Raw genomic sequence first — 14,559 nt, 5'->3', positions numbered from 1 at the left:
CACCTGGAAGGCAGGAGGAAATCTGTCTCCATCCTGGTGCTGCCCTGCAGAGACACAGTTGCTTCAGTTGTTAGTAGTTTTTCAGTAATTGTCTTGGAGAACAAAATTTGAAATGCTGGATGGTTTGTATAAGCCAAAATGTTGTATAATACCTGTCATTTATAGTGCTTATCATATGCAATTTTGACAATTTGAACTTTGAACCAGCTCAACTAACATCCAAGTGCAATGCAGATACCACCTAATTAGCCCTGATGACATCTCTCCAAGATATGCATTGATGATAATGCTTATTACCCCTAGTATAACAGCGTGAAACTGGCCTGGGGCTTATACACCCAGCCAGTAGCTCAACTGGAATTACACCTTAGAGGATCCTCCCAAACTCACCAACACTGCTCTAAAGTGACTACTTCATGGAGAGTTTTCCTGATTTATTAGAGAACTAAAGTAAGACCTTGAGAAAAGCTTCCTTCTGTTCTAGATGTTTGCTGATCAGAGGGATGACATGGTCTATCTCCGCTGCTGGTCCAAGTTTATCTCGACCTCCGCACCAGTCTTCATCCCGTCTGTATTCTTGCTCCAAGCTCTCCAATACGCTGCACACCTGAAACACGTCCACAGCACAACAATTCAGTTATCTACAATCATAATCAGGAGGAATATATTCAGTAAAACTCTATCACCAATAACATTTCAAATCTAAATCTTTGGTCATTGGCATATATAGGTCATGGCATAGAGGATAAGTGGGTATGAAACAGGCCCTGGACACAATGATCTAGTAGTTCTTCTTACCCATAGGGATCTCTACTGTTTGGGATGCAATTCATGTGGTTTAAGGTTGATAAACCCTTCTCCTCTTCCAATGGATATTCAGGGGGAAGCTCAAAAGGTTGAATCAGGGCAGGGGTCAGTGTTGGCCCCAGTGAATCATTCAGGAAACAATCCTATTCTGGAAGGGTGCTTTAGATGTGTCTAAATCCCACTGAAGTCAAGTGACTTAGCACATACTTAAAGAAAAATGCATGCTTAAATACTTCCCTGAAACAAAGTCTGAAGCTGGAACTAATTCTCTTCAGCTGCATGTTAGTTGCTTCCTATACAGCTTTGGTAAAGACTGATGGAAACCAATAGACATTAAATCAGTGTCACAGCCTAGGTGGATGCAGGTGTTCCACTGTTTAGGACTTGCACAAGTGTCTTCTATCTTGGTAGAACAATGGGAATGAGGTAAATAAACCAGTACAGTCTGGAAACTGTGTATGCAGTGGCCTCGGACAAGGCTGAGTCTTTTGCTTTGCAGATCCTGAGAATGACTCTTGGTGGCCGGTGCAGATACGAAAAAAACTGCAAAAGGTTTCAGGACCATTTGGAACTTTCCTCTTGTCTCCCAGAGGGCTCTTCCTACACGCTCCACTGCTGAGATTACTCAAGATCCAGTCAGTTATTGCTGGGGGTCCAGCTAACCATGTTCACTCTTTTCTCACTCACTCCTGCAACTTTTATGTGAACACAGTTATAATTCAGAGGACCGTACATGCTGAAAAGCATAGTCTGGAAGAGACTCCAGCATCACCCACCAATCCTCCGCACCGTCGCAGGCCATTTTCACATAACTCCATTCCTGAACACATCAAACTCAATTTAAAAACTGATGAACTGAGGTGAACTGATCAACTTACCCTGCTGCCAGGCTGTTCAAGGACCTTAAGCATTTGACAATCTGAAATCATCTTCTTGCTTGGATGCAAACCAGCATTCACCCTCAAACATTTATCGGAGAGCAAGTGCCCCATGTGTCATTCAGGCACAGAAAAACATTTCCGTTTTACTTCTCAGTTCTTGAAAACTTTGGTACTCTACTGGACTGTGGCAACTTGAAAAATGAAAGTAGATGGACTGCCTGGGGTCCACATCTTTTTAGAAATGATGGTCTCTACACATGCAAAAATCATCTCTCAAGATGATGAGAGAAATTAATATAAAGGGGGCTTATGAGCATTCAAATCAACATAAAGTGAGTTTATGAGCATTCAAAGACTGAATGATCTTTGCCCTAAACATCTGCTGAATAGACACAACTAGTGAATGAACTGGTGGGCACTGCAATATGCTTGTCTATGACTTGGAAAGAGGAAGAGAGACCGAATTGATAAATTACTGGCTATGCATATTTTGACCAGCACATTTGACTGTCTAAAGCACTAATGAATCCCTTAATGGTTTTAATTTCTCACAATCCTCCACTAGCAGTAAACCATTTCAATCTTGAATGCAGCAGGGACTGTATATGTCTTTGACATTTATTATAAGGAATGAATTCATCTTAAACAATCTTAAAAGTGCATTAAACAAACAACATCAAAAAGGGCCCCAAAGATGGTCTACAGCCTCAATGCTAAGGAAAAAAACAATCTCTTTCTATAATGATATGTTTAGTTGTGCGAAAAAACTTCCCATGTCTGGTTCTCTAATTGAGGAACTAACTGTGTGATACAATAGAAAATTTAATGGATATCACTGCTGCCTTTTGTATAAAACCACAAGTTCCCGCAATGTCCATGCTAACACAACTGCCTGGCTGCAGTAAATTACACCAGGCAAGGCCATTCAGGCATCCACACTATGACACTCATCCTCACTGACTACAGCATGAATGGCGCCTGTTTGTGCAAGGGATGAATAATCCCACCGTACCAGCGGCCCACTGGAATGTGTTTTGCAATTCATGGACACCTGGAATGAAGTAAAGTTGTGTCAACGTATAATGGTTACTGCTGTAACTATCTGTGTTGCTGATGGATTTAAGAGAAATCCCTTCATATCTTGGCATCTTTTTCAGCATAGTGGTGTTTAACTACTAGTAAAAACACTGGCTAGTGTTGCTCACAAAGTAACAAGTAATTAATTGCAAGTAGTTCTCAAGGAAAAGCAGATTTATATTCCTCAAAACTAACTCTGATATCATGAGAACTTGAACCAAAAGTGGTGGGATTTCAGAAATTCTTCCTGTTGGAAAGGGGACAATTAAAAAAACTCCAAACATCAAGAATTACATTGCTTTACTGAAATCTTTAAGATGAAAGTTATTGCAAACACTGCCTTTTTTTGGTTTTGTGGGTTTTTGGTTTTTTTTTGGGGGGGGGGGGAGGGGGGTGTTGTGGTTTTGTTTGGGTTTTTTTTGCAATACTTGTCAAAGTAACAATTTTGACCAGTTCAAACCTCGTGTGGCTTAGCATTGCTATGCCAATGGAGCAAATGTCTTTTCAGTTAATTTTGCCAATGCTGTGAGACTCCTTGCTGGCAGAAGACCCTCAGGGTCAGAGTAGAAAATCCACACCTACCAGCACTGCTACATCATGGAGTGCACTCACAGTGGTGTCTACCAGCTAGGAGTCACCCAAGAGCTCAACGCTGGCCCTATTCCAGTGACAGAAAGGTTTATATGCACCTAATGTGTGGATGAAGACGTGCAAATACATGTATAAAGAAAAAAGGCACATTTTAAGGGCAAGCAGGGCTGACTGAAGTCTCACTCTTCCTACTTTTGGGGTTACTCAAGGAAAAGTGAGAAGAACGAGCACTGCTCCTTAGTGGTATTAGCAGAGCAGGTATTTGGAACAGTCCAACACTGTGGGAGCCTGCACCGCTGATCTTGGTGAGAGGCAAGACCTTTGCACTATATACTGGGAGCTAAATCCCAGGCTGTAGCCATATGTTATGGCACAGATATGACACTGTTCAGCTCACCTGCTCAGAGGTTTTATAGAAGGCCACTGAGGCATTGACAAGTTTGAGCCTGTCCTCCATCTTCAGCATCAGCTGCTGCCAGTGCAGGGCCACCTTCTCGGCACACTCTCTGATAGCATCAGCATCGTAATGCCCCGCCTGTAGCAATACTTCGGCTTTCTGCTGGACCTGCAGGGCACTCTGGTGTGTCTTCTGTAAGGAAGTGGCATGAAAGAGGGACTGTGTATGAGGGGAGGAAAGAGAGGTTGTATAGATGTGCCAGACATATGGTAGAAAGGTGAAGTGAGGTGTGAGCATGGAGATGTGAGAGAACGAAACATTTTCAGAGTTATCTTCAGTTAACAGTTACATTCTGCAAAGCATTTTAGTTTCAATTATTCACACACATTTGCAACATGTTATTAAAGCTTGAGACAAGCAAGCACTGGCTGCGATGGGTTAGCTCCACTGATCAGCTACTGCCACTTGGGCAACAACCCGGGGTGGGGTTCCCAGTGGATCCATTTTGACAACCCCAATGCAGGCAGCTGTTGTGCTGAGCTCCCACCCAGCCTGTACTCAGAGCTGACTGCATCCCCGACAACGTGCAGATACAAAAGCATAAAACAAAGAGCTAGCAAACTATGGGCCTAATCCCTCTCATTTGACTCATGCCAGGCACTTTGCTGGCATCAGCAGCTTTACTCATGTGTGTAGTTGTCCTGTCTGCAGGATGCAAAACATCATCCCCAGAAAACAGGAAGATGCCTTACTAAATGGCATGAACTATATCACAAATATCAGCCCCTACGAGATACATTTCTGAAAGTCAGTTCACTTATACTGGAGCTACACTATGCTACCTTTAAGGGCAGAGCCGGGGGGAGTTAAGCCATTTTCCCCACCGTTCCTCAGTTTACGCAGTAGCCACTTTATAGGCAGGACTGAATTATCTGCCCCATTCCCCAGCCTGCACCAGCTCCACTCAGAGTAGCCAAGTGGTGGTTACACCTTCTTCCAAGTGGTGGTTCCACACCTTCCTGTGGGTTGCTGAGAGGAAAACAGTCCCTGGCCCTTCACAGCCTCCTAAGTAAGTGTGTTCAGGCATGGTTTAGTCCAATATTTGATTTTAATCTTTTGAACAGAAGCCCTAAAAATCTCCCAAAGACTCCTCTGTTCTGCATCCCATTTGTAACTGCTGCTGACAAATTCTCATGTGATATTTTTATGATCTAATCTTTGGACCTGGAAAGAAGCTTGAAATCGTCTGGTAATACACTGATGAATAATGCAATGTAGAGAAAGCTATTAGCAAAAAAAGGATTAATACTTGGCAGAAACATTTAGGAAGACATTCAAGAACAACTGGTTAAATTTAATATCCAGCTGCTTTACTGATGTTAGAGTTGTAATACTTGTTTTAAATAGACTTTAAAGGATTTCAACTGAAAATCAATTCCACATCTAGAATGCCTTTAGAGAACAGTCTGCTCTGTGTGCTTTGCTGATCTCTTCTCCATACTGAGCTTTAAACACTTTAAATATTTAATCTAGTGTTTTCTCCCTTTGAAAACTTATTTTCCCCTTACTGTGGTGTAACCCTCTTCTCCCTCTGTGATTTGCATTTACCACCAAACTCAAGCACTTCCTCAACGGCCGCAAGCTGCGATAACGCAGCCAGTGGGTGTCTTGTTCCCCACCGCTGTCTGGCGACGGCTGCCAAGATGTGGTCAGCACAGCTTGGTACCAGCCAGCTCATACAGAATTGATAGAAAACTTCTTCCTTTTCCCTTGGAGCTGCAACAGCTGCTCCTTAGTGTGAGTGGAGCTGGATCAAAATAGGTCATTAGCTGAGATTTACACTTTATACTTACTAGCAAAACTGCAATGTATATTGACATATTTAAAGTTTACCAGAAGACATAAAGACACTTTCCCTCCTCAAAACCAGGTATCTCTTCAAATTTCCATTATGGAAGTATTATTTTCATAGTTTAAAGTTTGTTTTTTTATTTTCAGATATATATAAACCATATAAAGGCATTTTCCAACTTGTTCTTTGCTCTGTAAAAAGGTAACAACATAACCTGGGAAGCATATACACCTTGTTAAGCAGGAACAGGAGAAAGCAATGCTCCTTCTTTCTCACACTGGAGTGAGCACATCCTGTGAGAGTAGGGTTTGTTCATAATGACAAAGATATATAAAAATACTGAGCCTAACTATGAGTCTTCCAGTGCCCTACTCAGGGGAGTCCATAGTCCTCCACTGCCTTCTCATCCAAAGGAAAGCAGCTCAGAGTGCTATTCCTCCTGCCATGTGCTGGCCCCGTGAGTGAGGCAAATGAGTTGGCTCACAATTAGTTTTTGAGGGCCAGGTCAAAGACGTGCTACTCCAGGGCAAGTAGGGGCAAAAGCTCAGTTTTGCAGGCAAGTTGTAAAAATCACCCCTCTTGTCTCTAAAGTTATTTGAGAATGTGGGTTTGAATGAATGTCTCACTTGCTGTCAACAAAAGGAGAGTTGAATGAACCAAAGATTTCATGTGAGAGCATTACCCAGTAACAAAGATATTCATAAATGAATGCTGTGAAATGATCTCCAAATGATGGACATAGGAAGAAACTGACGTCACAAACTTTTCCCATTTTCAGATCACTTTGTGAATGTTAATTTATTTATTTTTTTTTTACCAAAGACATTATCAGGAGATGCATAAGTGTCATTTTCATGAATGGAAAGAGTGATATCTGACAGCCAAAGAATTAGCTGCAGATGATAAATAATTTATTTCACTATTAACCTCTGGCTGCACTAAGAGTTTAATGCCAAGTTGATTTTCTAAAGGTTTTATTCCTTCCCTTCCTTCAAGTAAGCAATGACTGATGCCCAAGAGATAACCTTTTGTATGACGTTGACCACAGAAGGAGAAACAGAGTTCATTTATTCGTGTTACCTCTATGGCCAGCTGAAACTGCTCATGCTCTCGTTGGAGCTGCTCAGCTTCAGAGAGGGAGCTTGCATTGACAAGGCTTGCATTCAGCATTGATTCACCATTCCGGATCCAGCCAAGCACCTGTAAAGAAAGGATGTGCTTATGGAAAGTTTGCTTCAGCACAAAGGTTTATGTAGTCACTGATCAGAAATGCTTCAGCCTGGATAACAAAAAGGTACTTTGCCCAGTGGGGTTTCAGGTTTAGTCAGTGATCAGAAAGAAATCCTAGGATAAAGACTTAATGACATATATTTTCAGAGGACAAAGATCTTATTAAAGAAGTTATTGCTTGAAGAATTAAACTCCCAAAATATTTACATGGATATTTGGATAGCAAAGGGCTTTCATTTCCAAGGTGATCACAAAAATGGATGTTCCCCTATGCATATACACCAGGGCAAAACCACAAAGCATAATGAGGGAGATTCGAAATTAAACACAAAGATCTCTCTCTTTTTCAAATTTCTAACTGTAATCATGGACTTTGCCACTCCTTTCTGCCCTACTTGCCTGTGTTTCTTTCACACAAAAGTCAGAGCTTAAGGGTGAAGAGGGAGAAGATGCAGTTCATCTCATCTGGCCACAGAGTTAAGATGCAGTTGGAGTTTCCACCTGCATGCAGGGCTAGCAAGAAATCCCAGGTCTCGCTTTTTATATTTAGTCAAGAAGCTTTACTTCAGGGATATTCAGATTACTTGTAGACATGCAACCGATGCTGTAATGACTGCAGAATCAAATCCTAAATATACATAATTAATCTATCAAGCTTGTATTTATTCATTTAAGAAGCAGCATTTTCTGCTATTTTAAGACATGGTTTTCGAAAATTAACACCAAGAACACACTGCAAGTGCTTTGCTGTGCTGTTTCAAAGCCTATTTTCTACCTGTGTGGGTGTAAATTATTCCAATAAAGCCAGAAAGTTGCTGAATTAAATTCACAGATGCACAGGAAATCCTGACTGCCCAATCACTGCCCTAAATTTAGCTCATGATTTACAAAGCTCCAAAATTGACTTTGCTGCAATATTCTACATAGTAATTTCCCTTTTGTGGCTTCATTTTCACCAAGTGATCCATTAAATTTTCTGAAAGAAATAGGTATTTTCTGTTGTTTTGGTTTTTATCCCTACATCATATATCACCCTAGTTACAGCCATTCAGTTCCCCACAGGGTAGGAAAATGAGTTTTCCCTACAAGAAAGAAAGGAGAGCCATCTACACATGTAGCTGACCCTAATTTGTAGAAAATTACATTCTGCTCAGTACAACAGTGTGGAAGATTTCATTTGTCAGCTTTCTCTCTTTCATCAGCAGGTGTTATTGTTCCTGTGGGAAATGCAACAAAGATTTAAAGGAAAAGAAATCAGGTTATCATATGGCAATCTTTTTGGCTGGCATTCTCTATAATCCATCAGACACGAAAGCTACATTATTACCTACTACATGGTACCAAAAAGCTGAAGTTAACCAAGGAACCACTGTATCTGGGAAAGACTTGAAGTAAGGACATCATAAAGCAAGACATGCTTTCACATTTTATATACCGTGATATATCTTGGCTTGGGCCATTTAGAGTGTAGGAAATACTGAGTATGTATGTTAAAAATGCACCAGATTTTTTTTTTTTTTAAAACAATACAATCAGGGCATGACAGGGTCCTCTTGGGAACAGCTTTCATTTGAGCTGAAATTTTCAAAACCTGCCACAGAGGTTTTGATGCAGATTTCATATAAATATCCGAGTCTCTAAATAGTAATAAAACCAGTGCAGCCTCAGTCTTAAAACAAAGCAACTCAATTAGTGAAAAGCTAATAGGAACAAGATTGAGTAAGGAGGAAGAGGGATCATACAACCAAAAGCAGCCAGGTTTCCTCCAGTGTTAATGATACACGTGCATTCCAACGTACAACTATCTTGTTGACATAAAAATATTCAGGGTAAAGCAGTTCAGGTCAGGTTCTGATGGACTACATCTTGCCAGCAATGCTTACAGCGCTCTCCTTGGCCAAGGCTGCTGCCATCCCTGAGTTGTGCCCAGACTGTGGGCTCAGGCACTCACTGTGGGGCTCCTGCACTCCCTCTTCCAGGCCCAGTGAGCCCTCAAACATTAGCAAGTTTTGCTTGAAAGAACTTAAATAATGAGCCCATTCTACTTCCAGAAGTCTAACACTTAAACGTCAGGGCCTCATTTGCCATTGCAGCAGCTTTTTCCATAGAAATGTTTTTCTCTTAGGTGTTTTGCCTCTTCTTTTGCACGTGTTGTTTACATACAGTAAGAAAAAATTTCAGTTGCATATCCAAAGCTTCTTAAGTCTAAGTGCAAAACCCAGTCACCTGTATCACCTGTAGGGGCTTTTGCTGCCACTGGTTTGGAAGTAGACTGTGAAACGGTTCAAAGAGAGCATTTACACATTCATATCTGGTTTAAAAGACCTGTTCACGAATTGCCTCCTAATTACATAGTGCTTAATACTTTTTCATTAAAATATGTATAGCAGCTAATACAGCACCAAGACACTCCTCTGATCATTTCCTGTGTTAATAGATTCACCATTATCTGGCAACGTGCAGACAGGCCAACAGTAAAAGATGGCTTTAAACAGACATTTCCTACAAATTACAGATTTTATCAACTTTGTAGAAGCAGTGATTAAATAACCCTGGAGTTAAATAAATCTCCAAAGACTCTCTTAAAAGGCCTAACCATTTTTATTTTTTTTAATAATGGAGAAGCAGAAACACATGGACAGCGTCTTAGATAAAAGACAGTTGCCACTGGAGAACAATTTCACTGCAAAGCATGAGTTGTCAGACACAGCAACCACCACACTTCTGAAACAGCTCCCACCTTTGACTCCAATTTGCTTAAAACAGGCTACTTCTGTGTATGGCTCCTCTGAAATTAAATAATAGTACCAAGTTCTTCTAAAATTCATGCCCTGAAACCCTGCCATCTTCACTGAGCACAGAATCAGACCTTACAGGAAAAATAAAAAGTGAGGCAACTCTTGTGCAGCCTTCTTTAAGAAATGAGAGCTGTGTGCCACATAGTGTTTCTGTCTGCTGGTTTATTTGGTCAGCATGCCTTCCTTGATGTTCCTGAAAAAGGCTTAAGACTTTGCTAACGATACCCCTTGAGTTACAGTGGAAAAGATTTTTAAGTTTAAAAGGCAAAATAACGTAAGTGAATCTTTTACATCTCTGGACTCTTCACAGCTTCTTTGAGAGGCTCTTACTACCATAGACATGACCACCAGCTTCTGTTAATTTTAGCCATGTTCAAAACTGCATCGGGTTTCCAGGAGCTCTGTGGCATTAGATTGGGAAAACCTCAAATATATTCAGTGTCTTTCAGAGGACTACTTCCCATCATCCTTTGGGCATATTCATCTGGAGGCAAATCTAATGCCAAACAGCAAAAGTGGATGGATAACTACAATTCAAAACAACCTGGAAAATAAGTGTAGCAGGACACTGTGAGGATATCTGGGAGTAAAGTAGGTCGAGTTCAACCCTTATCAAAAAAAGAAATAAATCATACAAAGATAAAATAAGGGGATAAGCAAGCCAAACAGCTGCAAGTACAGCATTAGAGAGTTTGTTTTTTTTAAACTGATCTCCACAACTCTATTCTGCTATTACTTTTATGTAAGCAATTCAAGCTCTGTAGTTTCTGTCGGAAATGAGTGGGATCCAAATGAGGGGAAATCAGTCTTGGGCAGGATCTTTCTTAAAAACAAAGAGTTTGTGAATCACTGATCTGTGCTATTTCCACTCTAAAGCAGTTCACAGAACATCTCATTTGGAATTGTTCCACTTCAATGGTCCCAAACTTCGATTCATTGTCTTGGCATTTGAAACCTTGGTGCATGTGATATAAAGCAGAAATCTCTGGTAAATGAGACTTAAATAGATAGAGACAGTTAAAAGACTTTGTATTTCCACAAGCCATGATGTCAAAATGCAAACACATGTACGTGCAGCAGCCTTGACCAATTTTACTATGTCAGCAGAACTTAACCACAGCTACAGTAGGTGTCTTGCAGCAACCACATCTCAACTGATTCACAAGAGTGAGAACAATTCAGTAATGAGATCATCCACTGTCTCAGATGCACTAAAATGAAAGTGAAGGAAATCTGGACCAGATTGGAGATGAATTACAAGCCAAAAATCAATATATTTCCCAATTTCACTAAAGGGTTGGGAATATGACTCATCTACAGGAAACCAAATAGATAGGGCACAGATATATTTTAACTTGCCTCTTTCTAAGGGAAACTGTAGCTTTGGTAATTTATAGGTTAATAAGCAAAGGAGTCCTCAGTATTCAGCTGAACAAATAAAACAATTCTTCACAATTGGTTTTCTGAAAGTTCACATAGTAATGAAGGCTCTGATGGTCCCAAGCTCCATCAAGGAAATACTAATCCAAGGCAGCTGTTGCCTCTACAGTAAGTATGAGATAGCTCAGTCCTAAAACCATGTCCTTTGGTTAGATTTTGGTTTCTAAAATAGTTAAGGCCCAGCAGATACTTGACAATGAAGCAAGTAACGTCAGGTACCTGCAGAGAGTGCTGCACCGCCGCTGTACGGCTCCAGGAGCAGCCACAGGGCTAGCCAACTGGCACTTCATCCTGGTCAAGCGGACACTTGGCCAGAGCGCGACAACCTCCTGCATTTCTAGCATTTCTGCTACATGTTACTCCTCTCTATTTTCTATCATAAATTAAAATGGCTCTACTTTATCATAAATCTACTGTACAAAACTCCAAGCTTAATGAAGTTATGTGTAAGAAACTTTGGGAACCTATCGAAAAAAAGGATTCACTTCATAATCATATTAAGATGGTGATTATGAATATCACAGAGTCTCTCTTTTTTTTTTTTTTTTTTTTTTTTTTTAAAGGAAAGCCAAAGCTTCTGATAGAGCTCTGGAGCTCTGTGAAGAGTTGGCTTTTGATTACCACAAATTCAAAATTACTATATTTGCAAAATCAAAATTTAGGAGAGTTCGGTGCTATTTTCCTTTAGAGTTGCAAAATATTCACATCGAAGTGGACTTTGAAAGAAAACGTATGCACTGGTGTTGGTGCTGCCAGCTTCTAGCTTGAGAGTTGTCTCAGAACGAAGGATTTTTTGCCAGCAATGATAAAACAATTCATTTTTGAAGAATGAATAACTATGATCATGTGTAATGAGCACTCAGTATATTCCTTTTTTTTTTTTAGTAAACAAAGAAGTAAATCTTTTGATGAACACCTTATAGCATTTGGAAAGAAAAACAAACAACACAATAACCCCCCTCCCATTTGTACAGGTAAAATGGAAATCTGAATATTCCAGGTGCCTGGAAAAATGTTCCTGGTTTTCCTAAGGAAATCAAGACCATTTCATTCCGTTGAAATCCAGATATACACCGAAGTGTGAAGCCACCTATGGATTAGGAAGCAGGAAGTGTAGCGTTATCCTGTGTAGCAAAGGAAAACAAAGAAATGTGAGGCATCCAAATTAAATATCAGGGGAAACCTAGGGAGACTGAACACAACTGCCTACACTAGGATGAAATCTGGAAGAAAGGCAATGTTACAATACAAGGATGGCTAAACAAGTCCTAGCATCTAGAGAGGCAGAATTTTTTATCTCAGTCAGAAGATATTAAAGATTCCTGCAGGTCAACAGATGCATAGCAATAAATGAAAAGGTGAAACTACCACAATGTCATACTTAGACCTCCCAGCTCAGTTATCCTTTGCTTCAGGCCAATTCTCCACAAGACCTTAAATCTGAATCCCGAATCAAATCATTGTATTCCCAGAACAGTTGGAGTTTGAGGCAGCTTCTCCAGTTGAGAAGTTATGGGGTCAGTTCTGCGTGTATGTAATGGCTGAAAAGCCATTTAAGACCCTTAAGTGTGGTTAAAAACTCTCACCTGCTTGACTTCAGCCTGTAGGTGCCGGAGCTGTAGGCACTGCTCTAACCTCTTGTGAGTTTGGTCAGCATTAAGCTCCAGCTCATGCTGTTTCTCATGAAGGAATTCCAGCAGTTCTTGAACCTGTGTTGCAAGATCGATGTCTTTTTCACAGATCAGCTCAATGCCTGCAACATACAGAGAGAGAGACTGAAATAATTTGAAATTTCAGTTGCTGCACAAATGTAGGCTTCAACATCTTTTGCCACCTAACACATTGATTTGCAACTCTGAGTAATTCTTTCTCACTAAACCCTCTCACATGCAGTATTTGCCTTTCCCAGTTTCCTATTCTACATTTTTCTACAAAGTAGCATTTCTCTGGTGATCATTGCTCATCTCACCCAGCAGCATCCGGCTAGTAGGACATGATGTAACCACAGCCTTGCTCAAAAACTTGCATGAACATCGAATTAAAAAAAAGAAGACAGAAAAAAACCCTCCCTTTCTTGCAGTAATTCAGTAACTTATAATTTAGAAATGCATGTTGAAAAGAAATTAGAAGAGAAAAAAGATGAGGAAGAAAATAGAAAAGTGAAATAAAGGAAGCAAACTCTAGTCACCAGATCTACAGAAGCACTACAAGTGTGTGGAATCCCACAGTGCAAACTTTTTTCTCCAGCTGGGGACTTCAGAGGATCATTATCAAGAACTGAGGTTAAACCAACCTATAATTCCTTCAGAATTATTCCAAAGACTGACTTTCATTCAAACCCCACATATCTAAGAGAAAAGGTGGCTTAGTACCACATTCCCCATCCCTTGCGTCTTGCATGAAATTGATAAACTCCTGAATGACCTGGTCTGATTTCATAGCTGACCCTGACTTGATCAGGAGGTTGAAACAGAGACCTACTGAGTCGTTTCCTACCTCTTGAACTTTCTTATGACCCTATGAGCCTTGTGTGTAGTGGCTACATGAAATTCAACACACTCACATCTTTCTTTACTACACTGGTGCAATAGCATTTCTGGGTACATTACCAGTGTAATTGTGAAAGTTTGGCCTGGAGGAAACATGATGTCATCCCATGTTACTGTAATCCCTGTGATTATAAACTAATAAAGACCCAACTCTTCACTTATTGAGATTTACTGGAATTTTGCCATTGGCCTCAATACAGGGAGGATCAGGAACCTAATATAAAAACAATTAGATTGCAGTAATGGTGAGAAAACACTACACTTTTCTCCAAAGCCATTTGATTTCATGGGATAATAGGACAGTAAAAAAAGAAATGTGTTAATTAGAAGCTGATGTACAAAAGGCTTGGACACTTTTTAAAACCCATTTAGAAAGATGCCCTTTCTTCCCCTTTATCCTCCTCAGAGACTTGTGACTTTCATTTTCTCTCACAGCAATATCTACAGAGGACAGTACACAAAATAAATATGACCTTATGACTGACCCTATCCCCTTTTTCCTGGTTTCTGGTTTTATCAAAAAAAGCACATGGGAATGCAAGTGATTGGCTTATCCCCTTTCCCAGCCAAAACACAACAGTTTCTTCATTACCAAATAAAGTGGAATTGCCCCTGGCTCCCCACTTAGAACTGGAAATTTAATATATGTTTCTATTCTTGGGAGTGAAGTTCCTTTCAATTGCCAGACACCAGGCATTGTTGCTATGATTAGCCTGCATATGGTTCTGTATCCTCAGGACATGATGGGTTTTTATATGCTTGACTTCACCACACCTATTCAATATTAAATGCACAGTTTTCCTTCATGCACACTCAGCTGGTATGGTTTCGATTGTGCTAACTCATCAGCAGCAACCAGTGGACTGTCTGGGATGCTATCCAAGGGCAGCCTGTGCTCCCTATGATGAATGATCTGCCCTTTCTTGCTTGTCATATG

General features: G+C 40.4%; 1 protein-coding gene across 3 annotated transcripts in view; it reads right to left on the bottom strand.

Moving 5' to 3' along the window:
• The window catches only part of KALRN (kalirin RhoGEF kinase), a 536,138-nt gene that overhangs the window by 165,230 nt on the left and 356,349 nt on the right, over positions 1 to 14,559 (bottom strand). For 2 of the 3 annotated variants that reach the window (XM_086615857.1, XM_086615858.1), the window contains 4 exons: positions 12,660 to 12,826; positions 6,686 to 6,805; positions 3,754 to 3,972; positions 458 to 607 (listed from right to left, as the gene is read on the bottom strand). In XM_086615857.1, coding sequence (XP_086471983.1) covers positions 458 to 607; positions 3,754 to 3,972; positions 6,686 to 6,805; positions 12,660 to 12,826 — 656 coding nt within the window. The remainder of the gene's footprint in view (positions 1 to 457; positions 608 to 3,753; positions 3,973 to 6,685; positions 6,806 to 12,659; positions 12,827 to 14,559) is intronic. The other variant, XM_086615859.1, reaches the window with a different exon arrangement.

Source organism: Tauraco erythrolophus, chromosome 8 (assembly GCF_009769465.1).
Source record: "Tauraco erythrolophus isolate bTauEry1 chromosome 8, bTauEry1.pri, whole genome shotgun sequence".
NCBI classification, from domain to species: domain Eukaryota; kingdom Metazoa; phylum Chordata; class Aves; order Musophagiformes; family Musophagidae; genus Tauraco; species Tauraco erythrolophus.
This window is presented reverse-complemented; position numbering and strand designations above follow the sequence as displayed.